Genomic DNA, 21,266 nt, shown 5'->3' on the forward strand with positions numbered 1-21,266 from the left:
ATTTACCTGATTGAGTAAGAACGTCGATTGACCGTGAGGGAATGAAGTAGCCTCGAGGTTTGAGTGAAGTTGTTTCGTGCCAGAATGTTTTAGCTTTTATTTTCATCTGGGTAGAATACTGCCAGGGCGGTTAATATTTTTTTCCGTTACCTCCTCATCTTTTCAACGAATGGATGAAGTTTTGATAAAGATTTTTCGTTCTGCTAAGAGGGCTTTTTCTTTTCTGCGCGGAGGAAGATTAGAAAGGGCAGCATTCCTTTTTAATTTTAGTTGGAGAAGATAAGGTTATAAGGGTTGCTTCTTAGATGGTTAGATTAAATTGACAACTGATATTCTTTCTTTAGCTGACAGAGTAATTTCTGTTTCTTTTAAAGAGTTTTTTTTAATATGAATCTTTGCATTATTTCTTTAAAGTAAAGGGCCAAAGTATTGAAACATTTCATTTATGTATATTTACGATTAAATTCACATATTTTCTTAAGAGAATACTGTTTTTTTTATATTGGAGTTTAATTATCTTTCACTTTTATTTGAAGGAAGAAGACTAACCATGTACACAAAAGAAGAATTTATCTACTAACTTTTAAAAACAGTAATTTGAATAGATTGTTTTCATGTTATGAATACCAACGACGAATTGTATGTAAATTCAAGCTGAATAAAATTAATTCCAATCGTGAAAAAAGGATTCATGTTCAAACCCAAAGGCAAAGGTTTGTTGTGTTCCCGGAATTACCACACACTCGGGTGAAAGGTTTATTGTGTCAGCGAAATTGCCTACGGAAACGGATCGGAAATGGCAGTTGCAGTTCGGACAGTGTAGTGATTGTGCGTAGGATTAAAATACTACCTTCTCATACACCTTCCCGGAATGCCGGCTTTGCGCTGGTTCAATGGACCCAATCGAAAGTGAACCGATGACCGGCTGAAAGTTACTGTAAGCTTGATTTTAATCAGAAAATGGCCGCACAATGAGCATCGTTGTGCAGTACAATGAATTGCCGAATTGGGTACGGTGATGATGAAATGGCCGCTAGCACTGTGGAAAACATTTGGTTTCCATTTCATTTTCGTACGTTCAGAATGTGAAACGTGTTTTGTTGCCGTGAAATGGAAGTCATGGCGAGGAGTTGCTATATGAAAGATAATGAAGATAAAGTATTGAACATGAATTAGTCGAATAAATTAATGTGATAAACTCAAAAAACGGAGTTAAATTTGGCTCAGAAAGTGTTTTTTTAAATGAAATATTGCACAAGTTACATAGAAGTGGCAAGATAATTTATTTAGCACTATGCTCGATTGGAGAATTCGTTTCTAACGCAGATCGACACAAGCAGAATGCTAAGTTTATTTGAACGTAGAAGAAAAATTCTATACGATTTAATTTGGTTACATAGTCATCGTTTCCTTTCCCTGTCGAACAATGAACGTTTATTTTACTTTCTATTCTTCCATTTGCAGTGTATAATCAGCACGGACGGGTGGCGTTGCATTTTCTTCTCGACACCACATTCTGTAAACGTTCGATCTGAAACAACCATCGAGCGGTTTGGTTGACGGGGAAGTGAATCGGAAGTGCGAGCACGGGAATCCCGAACCACAGCCGGTGGTGCCGAGGACGTGAATCGGTTCTAGGGATGCAGTAATGAAGTGCATACTCAACGGAAACAACATTAGCAGCACCGGTGATGATGATGAAGCGAGCAGTTGACATGCAGAAAGTGCAACGAAGTGAAAGAAGCCATTCAATCGTGGCGATCGGTTCGAAGTTGTCAGAATTTCAATCGAAACCGAGCGTTGTGGGCCGTGGTGCAGTGTTGGTGTAAAGGAGCAAAAGCGAAGGAAATCGTACGCGCTGGTGCGTGGTTCACTGCTAGCAGCAAACGGTTGAAGGGCGAAGAATTTTCGCTGTCGAGTGTACAGTTTTTCGGTGCCAAGGTGTTGAGCAAATTGAAACCCGGAAAAGGAATTAATTCAGTGCTGATTGGCGGAAAGCATAACCAACGAGGTGTGTTTTCTTCCACGCTAGGCTTCGGTGGATAAAATGGTGGAAAATATTGGAATAATGTCGACAGCGGTGGCCTATCCAGTGGCGTTACTGCTGTTACTAACAGCAAGGATGTCGTTGTGCGGTGAGTTTATGGCAGAATTTATGTCTCTTTTTAGGAATCCACAGCCGCAACAAAAAAAAACTTTGAATCTTCTCTTCAGTGATCAAATCGATTTTTGACTTTCCTGACCCAAGTTCTACATCACGCTGAGATCCAAATCAAAACGCCCTTGCCCTGCGTGTTTCACATGTATTGATACTTATTATCATTCGAAAGATTCTACCGAATGTGGTTTGATTTGTTTATTTTTCCAACGAGCAAAACACGCCTGAGCTCATCCTTACTGCTGCATTTTGATCTGATCTGGTACGATATAATTCAATTTCATAGAATCCATTTCAGCCCGCCATTTTGGGAAGATAATTTCAACATTCGCTACACGAAGCACGAATGTTCACTTGGCACATAATGAGATGATTTCTGGGAAATGTTTGAACCTTAGAGCAGTGATTATGATGGTGGAAGAATGATGATCTGTTTTAAATTTGTGTTTAAAAGATGTTACAATTACATAAATTGTATTTTGGCGAACGTGGCGTCATCTGTGTGTCACACATAGAACTGCATAATTCATTCTTAGAGCGGAATGGAATGTAAAAGTACAGTAAATACAACCACTGCAAGACAACATGATAAAATTATCTCGTATAACTACATTATACAACTACCGTATTTTAGTGTGTATAACGACCCCCTTTGGTCAAAAATGACCAAAGTCCAATTAAGGGGGTCGTTATACACGTGTAGTAACTTTCCGTTCTAGCTCTAAGGATTAAAGGTCGTTTTGTTGAGGAAAATAATGGATAGATAAGACAGGGATGAACCTGTGGTTTAAAGTAGCTAGTACTGGGTACGTGTAGAGGTCCTCTACCAGCAGAAGTTAAACAAATTATTGCTCAAGCAAAACGTTTCTGGAAGTCATTCCTGGAGGTCTAACCGGTCAGCTGCAACCACAACCGTTTAAGGGAAGACAAGACTTCGTTTAATGGCGTAAGTGGATAAAAGGGGCTGATTCGAATCTGACTCCTTCAGGAAGAATAAGAAAAATCCACCATTCCAGCGATCTGACAATGAGTCATTACTGCATAATCAGGAGTCAGCGAAGCGATTGTCGTCAAATCCTTTCAAAAATGCGAAATCAGTAACAATCTTGATGGGACTGAGGATCATTCAATTTATGAAGATAGTGATGACGGGGATAATGACAATTAAAATGTGTTTGAAAACACCAGTGAGGACGATATGAAAAAGTATTATGAATTGTAATGTTTAAAATTAATTGTAACAATAAAATTGTTCCAATTGTTTTAAAAAAAGAAATCATATCTTTTTTTCCAAAAATCTTGGATAATTCATCTAGGGGGTCGTTATACACGCTAAAATACGGTACTACTACTGTATAACTACTTTGTATAACTGCAGTATACCATGAGTGCTTGTAGTGTAGTACAAACCGGCTATTACTAAGGAATTCTGGAATGTTGCATAAAGCATTCTGCGATTCCCAAATATTAGAATACATACACCGGCATTATTAAAATTACCTAAAAACCAGGCCTCTGCTATGCCTTTTGCAAATGGCCGGACGCAGATAAGATTAACCTTACAAAAATAGATCATGAGAGCGACAGGGTATAGAAAGCAGTAGGGGAATAATTATTCCCGAACCTCATTGCTTCCCTTTGCTATTTCCATAAATGCGTGTTTCTGCTTTGAAGCTGAGCTAGTAAAGTGCAGCCAAGCAAACAGGATCGCAACGGAAGCTACCCAAAATCTGCACTCACTAATACCATTCCGGCCAAATTCTGGCCCAGTCGAAATGACTGAACGTCGGTAATGCTTCCTCTCTAATGAGCTTGCTTGCTTTATCAGTTGGTCTTTTCTGGGCATTCTTCGCTGTGGGTGTGTGTGGTAAAACTATACGCTCGCTCATTTGTGATGCACAAAAGGGCGCACACCCGTTCCTGGTCGCGTCCAGAAATCTTCCCTTAATGAGATCGTTGACAAGTGCGAGGAAGCGGAAGGAAATGAGCATTTAAATTGTCCATCCGGAGTTTGGATGGGTTTTGTGGTGCAGGCAGACAAAAAATAATAATGGACGAAAGAACTAGCGTCGAGTGGCGATGCCTCCTTGATGAAAGCGGGCAAGTCGCAGGACGCAGCAGTGGTGAGAGCTATCGTTTGCTTCCGGATTCCACAACGTCCTGGCAGAAGGTAGCCCTCAGGTTCGGTACATGCGGAATGCTGCCGCTAGTGATAAAGGGAAGGTCGTACTGTTCGCTGTACGTCGTCCTGACGGTGGTCCGCTTCCATGTGCTTAGGGAATTCGATTATTGCTCTTGCCTTTCCTTTAGCGAGACAGCGCGATGAGTTACTAATGAGAACTGAAGTGTAATGGAAGTGAAGGTAATGTGACGCTTGTGACGGAGCGATGATGGTGTGGAAATTGTCCCGCACATTTTACGGAAGGATGGGGAACGTAGGCTCCTTCACTGTTCCGGCCAAAGCGGGAGTTTCTTCCACATTCTGTTTTCCGTTTTCGCATCTGATGTAGTGTAAAAATTAAGTGTTTTGACACATCGAGGCTACATGGAAAAGAGCAGCGAGGTATTCTGATTCGAATGCGATGCAAAACGTTGCACTCAATTAAAGTAGGGAGAAAATACTTGAATATTTCGTACAGATTTCTACAAAGCCCAGTTTTCTTCCAAACAATTAAACCTAATATTGATAAGAATTTATCTCTAAGTGCTACGTTTAGTTTGAAGTTGCGACAAAGTTGCCAAGGGTTCGAGATAAAGCAAGAGAAAGAAATATAAACTATGGAGAAGTACAGGATTTATACTTTCGATAAAAGTATTTTATGATGATTTTGCAGCAATATTTTAGCTTGAAGAGTGTCTATTGTTTACAACTCCAGATTGTTTATGTGAAACGGCCGCTGGATGGACGAGAAATGGAAATTGCAATGTTTCAAGACTTGGTCTGTCCATCTGGGTCATAAAATCTCGTCATATCAGTACATCCCTTTCCTCGATAGTTATTGCAACACCCCGTATTGAAGTACCTTGAAACAAGAATAATGATACACGTTTGTTTGTCAGCAGTTTCTTTTGCATGACTACAGCTCCACCAGTCGAATCACAATACAGCTAAACGTTTTAAACTGCTACCAAAGCTTTAGCAAAAGCGGTTGCAATTTAGTGGAAAAAGTTACCCGGTACAACAGTTCACAGAATACCCGTCCGGGAGCAACATTGGTGGCCGTATGGTACACGATGGCACATAAATAGGTTGGCAAAACTGAAGAATGGGCACAAACTTTACCCAGCTCGACCATTGTAAAAACTGCCGGCAAAGGTGCAGGCTTGATTAACGACACTTTTATTGCTTTGTGTGCAGCTTAGTCGTTTTGGGTTGCTGCTTTAAGGCGTGTGCTTGCATTGGGCAAGGATGTAAGGATGAATGTGGTCCAGGATGCACATGCACAAAGGCGTGCACGGATGTGACGAAAGGGAGTGTAACTGCGGGCATTGTTTGCGGCATTCTATGGGACACATGATGGCTCTGTTTTGCTGGGAACTTTTCCAATAAATATTGGCTGCAGTTCGTTGCATTTCCGGTCCAGATGTTGGGTACAAACAATAACAAAAAAAAACGTTTTGTTGAAATGGATCTCCATAATGGGGCTATGGTTTTCAAATAGATGAAATATGATTTTTTAATATAAAGTTTGAGTGCTTATTGAACAACAGGAGTGAAGGGATTCCACGAATTATTTGTTAGTTGATTTTTGTGGAATTCTATCCACATTTTGCACTATTTAGCTTAGCACTCATTAGGTGCAGGGCCACAAGAGCTGACAAAATGCTAACAAATTTGTCAAAATGGAGCTTTTGTCAATATTTGTGAGCTTTTGTCAAACTTAATTTTGTAGAAAATCCACGATAAAAAATTGACAAAACCATGACAAAATGCTGACAAAATTTTGCACCGCTTGCTAATTGAGGCATTATGTTATTATTATTTTTTATTGGAAAATTATATTTTATTTTGCATTTACAGTATATAAGCATAAGATTTTTGAATGAACTGTAACTTATATTGTATCATTATTCCTCAAATCTCTTAATATTTACACGAAAAATAAAAATATAAGTCAGTCATTTTTTTGATAACATCTGTCGAAAGCTGCTTCGATCATGTGGATATTCCTGTCAATTTATTTTGTCAAAGTGTACAATTGTGTGCGCGGCAACGGGATAGTGTTTTATTGCAGTTGACAAGCTGATTTTGTCACTGGACAAATTTGTCAGCATTTTGTCAACTCTCGTGGCCCCGCATCTATTAATAACAATACATTATACTTTGATATAACTTGTATTGAAATATCTCAATATTAAAATAAAGCGTCTTCGAACCCACTTTAGTTTCTACCTCTGGAGTATGAGACGATGATCGTGCTACGAAACCCTCTATCGTGTGTTATTGGATTGTTATTGCATCACTCGGATGAACGTTTCGCACGTGATAGATTGTGGGAGTGAATGATATTTTCTTCCCGTGTAAAATCATCCAAAATGCATGCCACAGTTTGGGCTGAATTGAGAAGCTGAAGGATGGGATGTTCTTCTTGGAATGGTATCAAATCATGCTATTTACTCGTAATATCCTTCCTAACGTATGAATACAAGATGAGGCCGGTATCGTTGCACAACGCTGGGGAAGAAAATCGATTGTTTAGCCCTGTGTAAGTGGTAGACATTGCAAAAGGAAATTCAGTAATGTGGGAAGGGAATGGGATTTGAAGCTTTTTTGGAGGAAACCCCCTGGAACGTGCTTGTGTGCTGGATACAGCTGTTGCAGTATGCACAAAACGGAACGCTTGCTCGGCCGCAAGGTACGTGGAAGATCGGAAATGTCTTCAAAGTTCATATGGCGACCGGTTGTAGCTGGTTGTTATCACCACTGACACGAGTGTTGTAGTGTAATCCCGTTTGCACAATCTCCATGCATTCATAGAATGCATTATGCCGCTGAAAGCATTATGCCGGACCGGGCCATCGCCATTGCATGGTGTACGGCTGACATCGAGCTCACCGAGATATGACATGCGGACAGTACCGTGTGGTGACGACATTCAGCAGAACTTGGCGAAGTTGCAGTTTCCGTGCAGCTGTGACCGTAGAGTTCCTCGTTTTGACAAGTGGTTTGCCACGGTCGGAAGCAACGTGCAGGCAGCAACACGGGAATTTTCAATCTGAAATCCCAAATCTGAAAAGCACTGCAAAAGGGATTTTGATATTGGCTTAGTTCCTTGCGGTCGACGTCGAGTTGTTTAAAGGGAGTTGGCAGGCAGGGGTGCGACTTATGAGAACTCGATTCCATCCGCAACTGTCGGTCGATTCTTTGCGGTGGTGGTAGTTTTGCTCAAGAAGTTGATTTTCCACCCGTACCGAGTGTATGTGGCGTTATGAAGCGCTAGGTAACGGTGTGTAGGTAGGGCATTGGGTTTTGGGTCACGGAATCGTTGGCCCGGAAAGCGGAAATCGAATATCGACCTGAGAGTCCTATTGCTGCTTTCCATCAGTGCGTGGTATTTGCGGGCGTACAGTTGACATGGTGTGGTCGGAAAAATCACGGTCGCCGGTTAGAAACGGTTACGAGAAAAAATGGAGTGCCGAGTAAAACAAAACCGGCGTCAGACAAGGTGAAACGTGACGTGTTTAGGCGGCTCAAACGGGCGTAACTTCTTCGGGGACGACTTTCTATTTCTGCGTTGCGACGGTGTTGCGTGGTTGCGAGAGGAACTCGATTAACCTACAGATGTTGGAGGGCAGCGAAATGTGACCGTTCCAGCATGGCCATTGTGGTCTAGTGGTCATGATGGAGCCTATCAAGGACGTAATTCCTTTTTCACCGACAGATTGGTGGATGCAGAACGGTAGCAAAACAGAAGGAACAATCGTTTGATTCAGTTAGTGTAATTTTACGCTCAGTAAAGTTTGGGGAGAAAATAACAGCGTTACCGGATTTAGCACTATGTGGGTTCTTTAAAGGGGATGTAATACAAAACTTGATGCGTTAGAGTCCGTTATAAATGGAAAATTGTTAAAACATATAGCATCTTGTTGCAGTCCTGTCTATTCCTTATTTTTTTGCTTCTCCTTCAGCTTTCCTAAAGTATTTCCTAAAAGTCGATAAACTTCACACGCGTAGCGGATCCAACTTTCCCGGACCCGGTTTGGTTTATTATTTTAATGAGCCTTACTTTGACGGCCACGGATCCCACTGGCGGCAGTTGGCAAAACAGTTGCACAACCGTTGTTGCTGACTTTACTGCAAACGAACTCCTGCGTCTTCAGGCAGGAAGCGGCACGAAAAAAACTTTCCCCCGAAACGCTGCCACCGGAGGGTCGCTACACTTTATTTTTCGACACAGAAGTTTTCCACATCCCCGGCGAACATTTGGTGCGCCGGCGATCGCGCGGAAGCAGAAGTTGGGCGAGAACGTTTCCTGTCGCCCCGTGGGACTGCGAGCTGTGAAATTTCGGTCCTGGCCGACTCGCTAAGATCTCGCGACGCTGTCAGTTGATCTGCCCGACTGCCATGCCCTGTGGCTGCCCTGTTTTGACACTTGCACTGGTGCACGCTCTCTGGGCTGGGCGCGGCTGCAAAGCTCTTAATTCAATCAGCCGGAAAGCTATGATTTTCAATCCTCGCGAGAAAATTGGCGAGTTAGCAAGCGCGAATAGGATCGCGGACGGAGCGGTAGAACTTTGGATGGAAAATAAAACAAAACTGATCTTCCCAGTGCTTTCATTGGCTTAACGGTCGGTGCACTTTGTAATAAAAAATCAAGGAACACTGGCAAAGAAGGCATCCGGATCCGGTTTTGCTCGTTTGGAGGGAAACAAAGTTTCCATAAATATTAAAACTTCCTCTCGCAAGCATGACACATCCAATCCAGCCTACAGTTTTGCGTGCGAAGCTGAGATGGATTAGAAGGTCAATAGCGTTATGCGGGGATGAAGACTTGCGACTTGCGCGAGGCGAGGAAATTTGTTGAGAAAGTTTAATTGCATCTTATCAGCGCAGCTGATTAGGCTCTCACAAAGGTTGGCCGTTGGCTGGTGGAGGGGACCGGATAAACTGCTTTCTTTGCACTTGGGCTATTTTGTGCAGTGAACGTTATTCGCCTTCGGGTCTACGATCGGACGATTGCGATAGTAGCGCACTGTTTTGAGAAACGGGGAGCGAAGCTACAGTTCACGGAAACCTTCTGTGAGTGATTGTAGAAAAGTTTGGTAAAATTGTTAAAGTTTTACGCACTAATCTTCATTAATAAATATTTTAATTGGAGAATGTAATGAACAAGGCACAATGTAAAAACTTAAGCTTATTTGAAAAAACAAATCGATGTTGAATTGTATTTCAAGCGCTTCTTCGTAATTTATGTAAAGTTAATTTGATTATGAGATTAACTTAATTAAAAATAATCTTCATTAATCAATAATTTAATTGGAGAATATAATGAATAATGCACAATGTTCATACAACTCAAGCACATTTGAGAAAATGAATCGATTTTAAAGGAAAATTGTATTTCAAGAGCTTCTTCGTAATTTATGTAAAGTTAATTGATTATGAGATTAAATAAATTAAAAATAATCTTCATTAAACAATATTTTAATTGGAGATTGTAATGAATAATGCACAATGTAACAACTAAAGCACATTTGAGAAAACAAATTGATCTTCAAGGAAAATTGTATTTCAAGAGCTTATTCGAAATTTATGTTCCGTTAATAGATTATGAAATTAAATCAATTAAAAATAATTCATATTTAACGATAAAATGAATGATTTTCAAAACTTTTAATATGGACACCTTCCTACTTTGCTATAGAGTACACAAAAAGGATAAATGCTAAAGTAGTAATTTATCATACACTGAAAGAAAAATTATAGAGAAAGCTATTCATGGAAACTGGGCAATTGAAATCAGAAGCAACCAAAACCACTTACCATCGGTTGTAGTGGGTTCTGTTTCTTGAAAATTCTATTTCTGAAACTTTCCTACCAAGTTCCATCCCTTGGTTGGCTACTGAAGCACCTGGAGGATAGAAATACTTTCCATAACTTTAACTACTAATAGAGGCTCCATAGCTTGGGATCTTGCTTGACAAACTTGAGATATTTCTAACCAACAAACCGAACGAGTTAGCTAATATGCTAACATGTTTTGCGACCGTTGTAAAACTTCTCCGTCAAGCATGTCTTTTTGACCGACTTTCCAACCAAAACCGTGAAAGCAACAGCCCAGCGACAGATCATCCGCTTACGGCTGCTCGCAGCACCAGGTAAACTTTTGCCAACAACCCTCCCAGGTACCAAACCGCGGAACAGTCAGTGTTGTATGTAAAAGTTTCATAAGTTGGCAGTGCTGGGAAAAGAAAACCCCGCCGGTGAGCAATGGAGCCTGAATCGTCCGAGGTGATAATACTTTCATCGGCTTCGGAAATGTTTTCCGCGCAAGCCTTTTCACTGTGTGAGTGAATATGCAACCCTTCCGCTGTGATGCTACCTTAAACAGGGATTATAAGAAGGCATGAGGTGGAAGATGAAAATAAAAATCTCTTCTCGTTTAAAAAAAAGGCAAAACGGTGATTTGAAGGAAGGGAGTTTTTTTTTGCAGGAAGCAGAGTTTCTTTATTCACAATAAGAGTTTTTTAATTGTAATTGAGTTTAATTGTTATTTTAATTGACTGTATTTAATAAAACAACTGTAAAAAAACAAAGGGAAACAAATTTGAAAGAGTTTTTGATTTAATATAGTTTTGGAATTAATAGAGACTAAATTTATTTGTTGAATTATCAGTGGATAGTCGTTAAAGAGGCTGGTTGTTAATGTGGTTGTGTTTTTGCTACAAAACTAAAAATCAATAATATTGCTCCTTAAATTGAGAAAATGACAGTATCCAGCTACCTAATGTACAACATGCTGTTAAATTTGTTCAATAGCCATCATGAAATGATCTCGTTTCATGCTTAAACACTAATAAGCGTTCCCTTAATGTCGTCATAAGCATTCCGATCTGCAATGATCGGATCATGAACAGCAGGTTTACAACTCAATTTTTCACTTTATGCTCGGAATTATGTTGAAAATCACGACCCAGGGAAAGAAAACATTTGCTATAAAAATAACCGTAAAGTCTACCAATCGCCGCGCCACCGCCTTGTCGAACGGAAGTGCAAACTTTCCAATCACTTCAGCTATTGCAAAGAGCACACAAAAACGGCGAACATCATCTACTATCCGGATGCCGGAATGGGGGGGGGCGTAAGACAATCGGTACAAGCAAGACAAGTCCAGATGGGGAAAAAGTTCTACCAAAAGTTTACCCCACAGTCCACTGTGCTGTGAGTTTTCCCCGGTGAGACTGTTGGTCAAATCTTTGGCTGGTGTGAAGTTCAGTCCTCCCCTCATTGTATTGAGTCATCCAAAGACAAGTTCCAGGAAAGGACATCTGGGGTCTGGGAAAATCTTCTGAAAAGTGCGGAACGGTTGGGGAGTTTTTATCGCCCCATGTGAAAACGTTGTGAACCATTATTTTCCCTCAACTTGTTCCGAGAGCTCTTCTTGAGGTTTTGAAGTTTTGCTGCTGCGCTGAAACGGTGGAAGGGAGGAAGGATGGCGCAAGTGGAAGTGTTTGAATGTTTATGATATTTAAAGAAGAATGAAGACAACCATAACTTGCCCATAAAGAATCGACCATGTAGCTTTACCATTCGTGCTAGGTTTGAAAAGCTTTCGTATGGTTATGTCAGTTTCACACTATGGAAAACGATGCAGTTTGGAAAATGGAGGTTTTGTATTCCATCTTTTCCTATGCATAGTTCCTGTTGGTTCCAAAGCATTCGCTGTGGATCAGCGTATTGCATTCCGTTTGCAGGGTTTGCCTGCATCAGTAGAGTTACTTATGGAATATATTGAAAATTGACTCTTTTTGTTTTTATTTTCTTTAATCAGCTTACAGAGACTTTGCTTTAAATCGCAATCGAGTAGTTAATCATGTGTAGTGATATATTCAACTCAAAATGAATGGTTTTCAAGAAGATAAGAAAACTTATTCACATAAAGGCAAATATTGAGTTCAAAGATGTAAGAATGCAGCAAGGGTTTTCAACGATATCGTCGAAATTCTCCCGCCAGAGCAGTCCTAAGTATCGTTGTGAATCTGGATTATAATTAGCATTGGCTAGGAGATATTTCATTCTCTGAATCGTACAAAGGCAGCTTATCCCATTCATCAAGGATAGACCAGGCCCGTTCTATATGAATCAAACAGAATACGATTCATTTGTCGATACGGATGCGACAGTTGGTTTCGAGAATTTAACTATAGAGGGCGTTATGCACATCGATCGAGAGTCTCTCCCCTGACCTTTTCCTATCGAAAATTATGACTTAACATGCTTCCCAACATGGCTCGATATTCCTGGAATATCTACCTCTACGAATCTTGCCACCTTTGCCTGCTTCGTAATAAAGCAGCTCGTCTCTGGAAGTCAGGTTGGTGCGATTTTCAAACTGCTGTTTACTCTGTGATTGTAATGTGATTTTCTTCTCACGCTCTGTACTTCCTGTTCATGGAAATTACTTCATAAATGGCCTCCATATGAATCGCATCTCTTAGATTATTGTGTATGGAAATGTCTTTCGATACTCGAATGATTATCCATGATCACATCTAGAAGCTATTAAACGCTATATACAGGACACTTAATTAATTAAATTTAATGCGGCTTAATTAAACGTCTTACCTCTGCGATGTCTGATTAGGTGTGCCTGAAAGTGTTATACTGTGGGCTTGTGCGTCTTATCTTGAAATATATCAGTGTCCAGCTGGATTTTATACACGTATTGCGGTTAATAAACTATTTGGTCGTTCTACTACGCCTTTACCACCTTATCATATTTGGAGCGAATTTCTTGAGCTGCCTACCTTGGAATTTTGTCGTTCTCAGGCTCAGGCAGTTCTCATTGCTGGCTTTTTTCTGGACATCACAGACCTAAGCTCCTTCCTATCTCTCCTCCCTATTTATATTCCCATTCCGTTTATTTCGTCCTAATTCCATTCACCACGGTTGTGATTTGGTCAGTTTTACTACGTTCTGCCGCATCCTATTTTAGTCTTAGTTAGTTATAGAGTTCGTCTTTAACTTAGTTTTAAGTGCAAATTGTATAGCCTTTGGGGCAAAATAATAAAATATAAGAATAATAACAAGAATTGATGCTTCGCCATTAACCGTTCTGCAAGTATCGCTAAAACGGACAGTGCCATGATGAGGATCGCATGGAAATAGAAAACTAAAGCATTAGGCAAGGGAATCGTGGAATTTAATCGCTTTTTAACCTTAACAACTTTTGTTTTAGAGCATTGAACATAATTTTATTTTTAAACATTTTTTGTTGTATAAAATACCTACAAAGACGAAGAGCCCTGTTATGTTTTATCATTCTTGAAGATATATCCCACCCAAAGCCGTTGCACTGTCTCGAATGTTTATCAACATGAAGAAGACAAACGAGCGAAGCAGTCTTGCGCACATACACAATATAAAAAAAAAGAATCGTCCGGAAAAGGGTTCAAGTACGCAAGCATGAATTGTGCAAGCGACCAAGTGCAAGCTGTGAATACTTTAACGCTCTATCGCCGTTTGCAACCCGTGTTCGGCTGTCGTCACATCTCCTTTGCTCCAGCGGTGTCGCTTCACGCGGCTCGTCTCTCATTTTGGTAAACTTGTAAGCAAGTTGACGCTTTGCCACCCATTTTCCGGTCTGCATTGGCACCAGAAAAACTTGGAACAATTGTGTGGAACACATTGTACGAGTTTGGGAACGAGGCGGAAGGAAAGAAGAATTATCAAGTACAAGTCGAACGAACCGATGCAGGACGGTTCCGGCCGCTGGGAAGGCGGAATACTTGAAACACTTTTTCTCGATCGATTTTGCACGAACGGAGATGGGAAAAAAAAGATCGTACAGCGTACAGCTGCACTTTGTGGCTTTTACAATGCGCGACTGCGGTAAGGATAACCATCGTTGAAGCACCGTTTCTTCTGTTGTTCCGTTCGAGTGGAAGTGAAAAAGTGTTGTTCCATCCATCCCGAGAGCCAACTGCACACAGATACAGCGAGGATTGCTCGGTGTAAGTCCGCAAGAAATGAGTGCTGCAACGGTGATAAGAAAAGTTGCGTTTTTCCTGCACACAGTTTAATTTTCCTGGTTCCAGCTGTGTGTGTGTGTGTTGGTGTGCTTTTTTTTGCTCCATATGTACGCTTTAGCGTGGAAGATGCACTATCTTCCGAACCTTTAGTGCACATTTCAACCGGAAATAATAACGATAAGCAACTTGCCCGGCAGTCACCGCAAAGTCGTTTGTGGTGAGAATAAATGGGCCGGTGGTTGTTTATCATTTCCAGCATCGGTTTCAGAATTGAATCCTTATCCAGCGTGTTCTTCAACAGGCGAAGCGAAATGAGCATTCTGGTCGCCGTTTGTTTTTCTTTAAATTCTGCCAAGTGGACGTTTCTGTTCTGTTGATTCATTTGCAGACGTTTCTTGATGAATGACGCCCGAAGTGGATTATACAATGTTTTTGCAAGGCACTTGTGGGGAGGATGAAAAATCGCACCAGGAAAGTTTTTCCCACCCGTCGCGCGAGGGATTGCTTTGTGGGTTCGATTAATTAATGTTGCTGATGTGCTGTGATGCTTATGGTTTGCCGTTTTTGTTTTTTTCGCTCTCCCCTCTCGGATTCCTTTGCCAGTGCCAGCGCACTTCATGGATGTGGAGCAACACTTTCGAAACATCGATTTGGACGCGGAGCAGACCGAAGCACGGTACGATCAGGAGATGCTCTCTGACATCATTAACGATAACGATCGAGGTGAGCTGCAGAAGGCGGAATCGTGTCTGGTTGACGATTATAAGTACGACCACGGACAGAAGGTAGGTGCCGGGTAGTGGGTGTTACTTACAGTGCGGTATTTGTGCTGGTAAATGATTATGTTTTTTCTTAATTTTCATCTTTGCCGTAGATACAACGACTCGATCCGTGTGAAATTTGTCTCTGCATCGATGGTGAAATATTCTGCTGGTGGAAACAGTGCGGTAAGTGAAGCTTAGTAAAGTTGAAAGGGTGAATAAGGAAAGAAAGATATGATTGAATTAGTATTATATAAAAAATACGGGAGTTGGAAAAAGAAAGCAATTACTTGGTCCAGATTGGATTTTTGTTCATATTGCGTAGTTGATAAATTCTCAAAAATATGAATGTTGCTTAAAATTTAGTTAAGCGATTTTTAAATCATTTTATATGCTTGTACGAAAACAATAAAATATATACTATTTCTAATTACTCATTTAAGGCAAACGTGAATAAATAAAAACAGGCAATAAAAGCGTTTGTGTAAGGGATGACTGAATAAATTGTAGCTAAAATTCCATTCTGTCTGATCGAACGTTCCATGCCCTCAGACAGCATTGCGCAGTGAAGATTGCGTATGAGGAAAACCTTTTCCCGCAACCATACGTCACGTGCGATGGATAATCTTTTATCAGTTCGTCGTAAATTAATGCTACCCTTTTACCACATCACAAACCGATCGATATGTAGTGTTTTATGGACCCATAAGCCTATCCGATGCTTTTTGGCAGCATTTAGGTCAGGCTTATAATCAGATGAACATTTTTCATCTGCAAGCATGTGATATTCCATTCCGATGTTCCATGTAGTTGTCCCGTTGTTGGCTGTATCGTAATTTATCTCTTTCGAGCAGGCTCGGTCTCTCCTAAATTCATAATGCAATTTATGGGCATACACTTTGTGCGATAAAAGAGCTGAATATAGCTGGATAGGAGTAAGGACATATGGCTTGAAAATCGAGTGTGTCACTTAAGGTAATGCAATTTTTCAACAATTTTGGCACTGATCCAAGGCTAGGGGTACTCTGCCGTGATTTGGAGGAAAATTGGAAATCTTGGCTGCATTTGAGCTCTCGTGAAGTCAGAGAAAATGAGGTATTAACCATATTTTTATCTTGTGCTTGTGCATTACTTGAATCCATAAAAGGTTTAGTAAAAAAATATACATTTGTAACTAGTTTTTATCGTTGATTGTTGGTGTGGCAACCAAACAATGTAGTCTATGAACTAAATAATTTGAAAAACACCGTATTTGATGCAAATTTTTAATATTTTTGTGCTTCTTGATTCTTATAATCAGCCACTAGAAGTAATCTGTTAAAGAATTATTGTATGAAAAGCGACATATGGTAGATTCAATAAATCCGTTGTTCAATTAAACATAGTATTGTAACTTAGTCAGCGATTGACATTTTATCACTAGAAAAAAGGAATACGTTTTTAATTTTAGTAGGTTATGCTCTCACATCAATGTAATAAGATTTATTCAATGGAAATTATTAGTTAATCAAACCTTCTTCACAGATTCATTCGCAAAAACTTCTGAAGAATCCGAATCCCAAATAGGATCTTCTCAACAAGAATCAAAAAGTGACCAAACTTCATCAGAGTTGATATCGGAGGCATCAACCGCCACCAGCACAGCAAACGCAGTAGGCATACCAACGACAAAGTCACAAGGATCCGCCGACTCAACATCCATAGACGATAACGATAACAGCAATGGTGCAACACGGTTGACGCTATCAGATTCACTGACTGACGGTGAAACTACGGTTGTTAGTAGTACGTTACCGATCTCGACACCCTCATCACGCGGCCAGAATACAGATCATGCTTCTTCGGAAGCGGTTACCCATCACGGATCGGTACACACGCCGGACACGATCGAAGGAATTCCGAAAAATATCTTAAGCTTCCCCCAAACGCCTCCAATAATGATGTACCGTCCGGTATCAACGGGGCCAATTACGAGCATCCCACCGAAGGAGGGAAAATTCGCGGACGGCGTTCGAAAATCGAAACATGGATCTACGGTTGATGATCGAGCGTTGGAAAGAAACAAACCCAGCTACAAGCTGTTATGCGAATTCAAAACAATTATGAAAAAACCAGTGTCAAACGGTGATCGGAAACCAACGGTAGCGATTGCAAGTGACGCTTTGCCGAAAGTTTTCCCGATTGATTCAAGCAGGAAAAAACCTTTAAAAAAGGCGTATGGTAAATCGCTTGAAGGCACGATCACCAACAATGGTAAGGGTTCCCAGGCTCAGGGTGTCAAGTCCGGTTTGGAACAGCAACAGCAGTTTGGGGGATACGGGTACGGAATGATTCACGAGCCAGAGTCCGATCGTCGATCAGCAACGGTGCAGCAGAGAAATCACGATCGCGACGTTCCACAGCACTACATCATCACCTCATCTGGGCATGTGGAAATGTTCGACGATAGTGGAGCGATGGGTGGCCCAGAAGTTGGCACGGAAAATCAGGACACACATATCCCCCAGGACCCAGACCCAGGGTTTGAGAAGCAGCCGTACCGGGACGTACTGAGCTTCGACGGACGAGTGTCTTCCCGTGTGGTGCAAGATCAACCCACAAATGGTTTGAATGATGAGGATTCTGAGGACACGGAAAGCGATGAAGAAGACACGCAAGAGGATACGGGTGAGCAGCGATCAGAAGACACAGGCGCTATTGCGCCAGCGATCATGCTAACGACAAACGTTACCCAAGGCAAATACAGTCTTGGGGAAAGGCTGCCGTCGACGCAGCAGCCTGCCTCACCGGCATCGGTTATTGATATTCTCAACTCAACCACACTCGAGACGGACTACATCGATGTGACGAACCATTCGGAGCTGATCTACCCGGAAGTTCCGTCGATTAGTAGTAGCGATGGCAGTAGTAGCAGTAGTACTACAAAATCCCCCACGAAACAGGATCAAAGTGAGCAGCACTGTGTTGTTATGAGTAAGTGTTTTAGAATTGAGAATATTTGAAACAAATATTGTTTCAGTAGCATACGCAATACATAATGTTAATTTGCACTCAAATACTCCTTCTTTATACAGGTGTAACATATCCGGTGGGGGCGGTGTTAAAACAAGAAACTGGAAACTGCTTGCAGTGCGTGTGTGTCGCTGGTCCGGAAAATGATCCTGCCCCAAGGGTAACATGTACACCGCTAAACTGTCCACCCTTGATACTACCGGATATTCTGGATGGGGCTGGATTCTAAAGTGACAGTAGACGAAAGAACTAAATGCTTAAAGTGGACCGAAACGAAAGGTGAGCTAAGATGGTTTATTGTTTTTGGAAACATATTTTGTTGTTATACTTTATATTTGAGTTGCATTATTGAGTTCTATTACGGCAATACAGCAAAGACAATCAATTTCTCCGACACACACTTCAGTAGTAACGATCAATATTTCCAATTTATCATACATTCGCTTGTGTTTCCAATGTTACCAGTAAGCTTTTCGTTTGAATGAAATGGATATTTAACTCCCCGACTCTAGGATGACATTTTTCCAGCAAATACGACGATGTTCAACCGTAATTACAGTAATTGAATAGAACACCGGTAAACGAAAAGCTACTGGCACTCGATCATTTGCATAGAATTCATGTGCTCGACAGGTGTCCCTACTTCTGTGCTAATGCACTGAGCTGGATGTAATGTGAGCGATTTCCATAGCAAACGGAGGGATTTCACAGCTGACGAGAGAAGCAAGAAAAAAAAACCCCAGCGTAATGTCAAATAATCAAGTATAAATTTGCATCACTTTTGGTTCTTTTTGGTTCGTTCCCGTGCCGGGATGAGCTGAAATCGATCGCAATTTGGTACACGAACGAACGGCAATTATGATGCGCGTTTCGCATAACAATGTTTGCAAAAGTGTCTCGGTTGCTCTTTCGCAGCCAGCTTGAACGAATGGAATGTTCGGAAAAACCTTCCCAGCATACGGCTTAGTCCCTTAGTCGGCTTGGTTGGATGTTCATTTTTCCGTCAAAATGTCTCCACCGTTACCGTTTGGCTTGGTGACAACTAAATCAATAAAATTTCAATTTCCTCTTACACGCCCTGGAAAAAAGTGGGCCTTTCCGATGGGAAAAAGGTGGCGCAGCTAAAACCTACCCCGATGCCGCTTTCGTATGAGCGTGTGTGTCTGTTTTTTTTCTTTGCTATATATTTTGGTTATCCACTTTATCCGCCGCCTGCAGAGTGGACGCCATTTTTCATCGGAGGATTTATACAGTGGTCGAAATGGGCAGGATTCGATGGGAAAGCTTTCGTTTATTTTCTGTTTTGTTCGATTGTGATAAGCCACAAGTAGGTTCTAGGCACCGGATCATGTTCGGTTATGAGGATCTGACAGTTTATTTTTCTCCTTTTTCCTTCTAGTCCTTCTGATCCGTAGTGTTCGATTTTCCATTTTTATGGCTATTTGCTGCGAAGCAGGCGTTTACACACGGTAGGCGTTTTACACGAAATTGACCCACATCAGTTGAATGGTTTCTGGTTGGTGAGAGAAGCTTGATGGGTTAAAAGTAAAATCACAATTTTCCACTGCTTGATATTTAGAGCCATATTTTCTTTGCGATGATTTATTTGGGATGCGGTAGATGTGTTCCAAAAATATGTTTAAAATTTGCTTGGATAAAACAGTTTGATTCGTGGGAAAAAATTAGTAGGATTTTAAATCTTAAATGATCTTATTTAAGTTAAGGATTTAAAATGGTCATCAATGGTTTTACATACCTCATAGTTCATTCAAATTTATGATGCGTTAGTTATATTGGATTGAAATTAGTCATGCCTACTAAATTTCGTAAGATTAAATTTAAATGTTTACTCAATTAAAACATCATTTTCTTGTACATTTGGTTTATGCGGTCGAGATTGTTATCGATTGCGAATGGTTTATTCAACGTGCAACAATAAATCATTTGTTTGATCGATTACGTGTGCTTGGGACGTGTTACAAATGACGAGGATTTTTTGACATGTCCTGTTGGAATGAAATGTTGAATCGATGAGTTTCTGCTCGTCATTCGGTGAGTACGCTTATTTTGTAACCTGTAGGTTAGCTAAATGGACAGATAATAAAAGACACGCCACGGGGAAAAGAATGCTTATTTCATGCTTGTCGTTGTATACCGCAATGTGATGTGATAGCTTCCGGTCACAAAGCAACAAGCACCTTTTGGGTGAATAGTTTGACAGTTTGCTTAGATAGTTCAGCGTGTGGGTTGATCAAAAACTGTCATTTCTACTAGTCAGTATCCATTTACATGATTATGCTCCATTGCTTGAGCTACCTGATATGTTCTTTTCGTAGCTGTTCTATGAGTTGGTTCAACGACATTCGTTGGGTTTGGACATTCGCTGATAAAATTATTTTTATTTTGAAGGAAAAGCGTCCTGCAGTACTTGTAGTCGATTAACTTTATATAAAAGTTTCTTGCCTGGGCTCACTTTCATTTATTAGTGTATTTGATAGTGGTTGCACACCACCATAGTGGAAATCCCAGCTGGACTGTTCTCCCGTAATCAAGGACTGAGTATTTGAACTGTCTACACAGAAAAAGACTCTAATAAACCAGAAATACACCAAGAAGGACGAGAATATGCGATTTAGTTTAATAGGATGCAGTCCTGAAAATAAGTGTAAGAACACCACTTTCCGCACGCGCCCAATTTATTGAAAGTTGCGCCAATTTATCTTCTCAAAATTTTTACATTAAAATTTTACGGATATGTTAGTAACACTTCACAACTGAGAGATTGAATGTTAGGTTTATTTCGCAGTTTTTAGTACGTGTGAAAAGAGAAAGGTGCATAACATTAACACGTGCTATCCTTCTATTTATCCTTCCATTCCATCTACTCATCCTTCCAATGCAATTAGGACACTCAATCAAATGTATTTTTTTGTTGATATTCAGTAGAATTTTTGACGGTTATTTTAAAAGTGTAGAAAATTGCAATGAATTGTTATCATCTTATCAAGGCTCACAATATACAATATTCGATTCGTCATAAAAATGCAAAAATAAAAATGCAATGAAGTGGAAATTAGAAGGATAGAAAAAAGGCAATTCAAGTGAAGATAATGACAAAGAAGAAGAAGAGCTGTGATTAGCGC

General features: G+C 40.6%; 1 protein-coding gene across 1 annotated transcript; it reads left to right on the forward strand.

The window, feature by feature from the left end:
* The first annotated feature begins 2,047 nt into the window (after positions 1 to 2,047).
* LOC128304641 (uncharacterized) lies at positions 2,048 to 18,395 on the forward strand. Its single transcript, XM_053041848.1, has 5 exons — positions 2,048 to 2,135; positions 14,954 to 15,135; positions 15,225 to 15,297; positions 16,636 to 18,084; positions 18,186 to 18,395. The coding sequence occupies exons 1-5, from the start codon at positions 2,048 to 2,050 to the stop codon at positions 18,350 to 18,352; spliced, it is 1,959 nt and encodes a 652-aa protein (XP_052897808.1). The 3' UTR covers positions 18,353 to 18,395.
* Positions 18,396 to 21,266: the final 2,871 nt, after the last annotated feature.

This window comes from Anopheles moucheti, chromosome 3, assembly GCF_943734755.1.
Source record: "Anopheles moucheti chromosome 3, idAnoMoucSN_F20_07, whole genome shotgun sequence".
NCBI lineage: Eukaryota > Metazoa > Arthropoda > Insecta > Diptera > Culicidae > Anopheles > Anopheles moucheti.

Excerpts from the sequence above, each read along its gene's own strand:
- LOC128304641 (XM_053041848.1), top strand. The coding sequence starts at position 2,048 with ATGGTGGAAAATATTGGAATAATGTCGACAGCGGTGGCCTATCCAGTG. Across the intron at positions 2,136-14,953 it reads AGCAAGGATGTCGTTGTGCG|TGCCAGCGCACTTCATGGAT; the intron begins GTGAGTTTATGG and ends TTCCTTTGCCAG. Across the intron at positions 18,085-18,185 it reads GCAGCACTGTGTTGTTATGA|GTGTAACATATCCGGTGGGG; the intron begins GTAAGTGTTTTA and ends TTCTTTATACAG.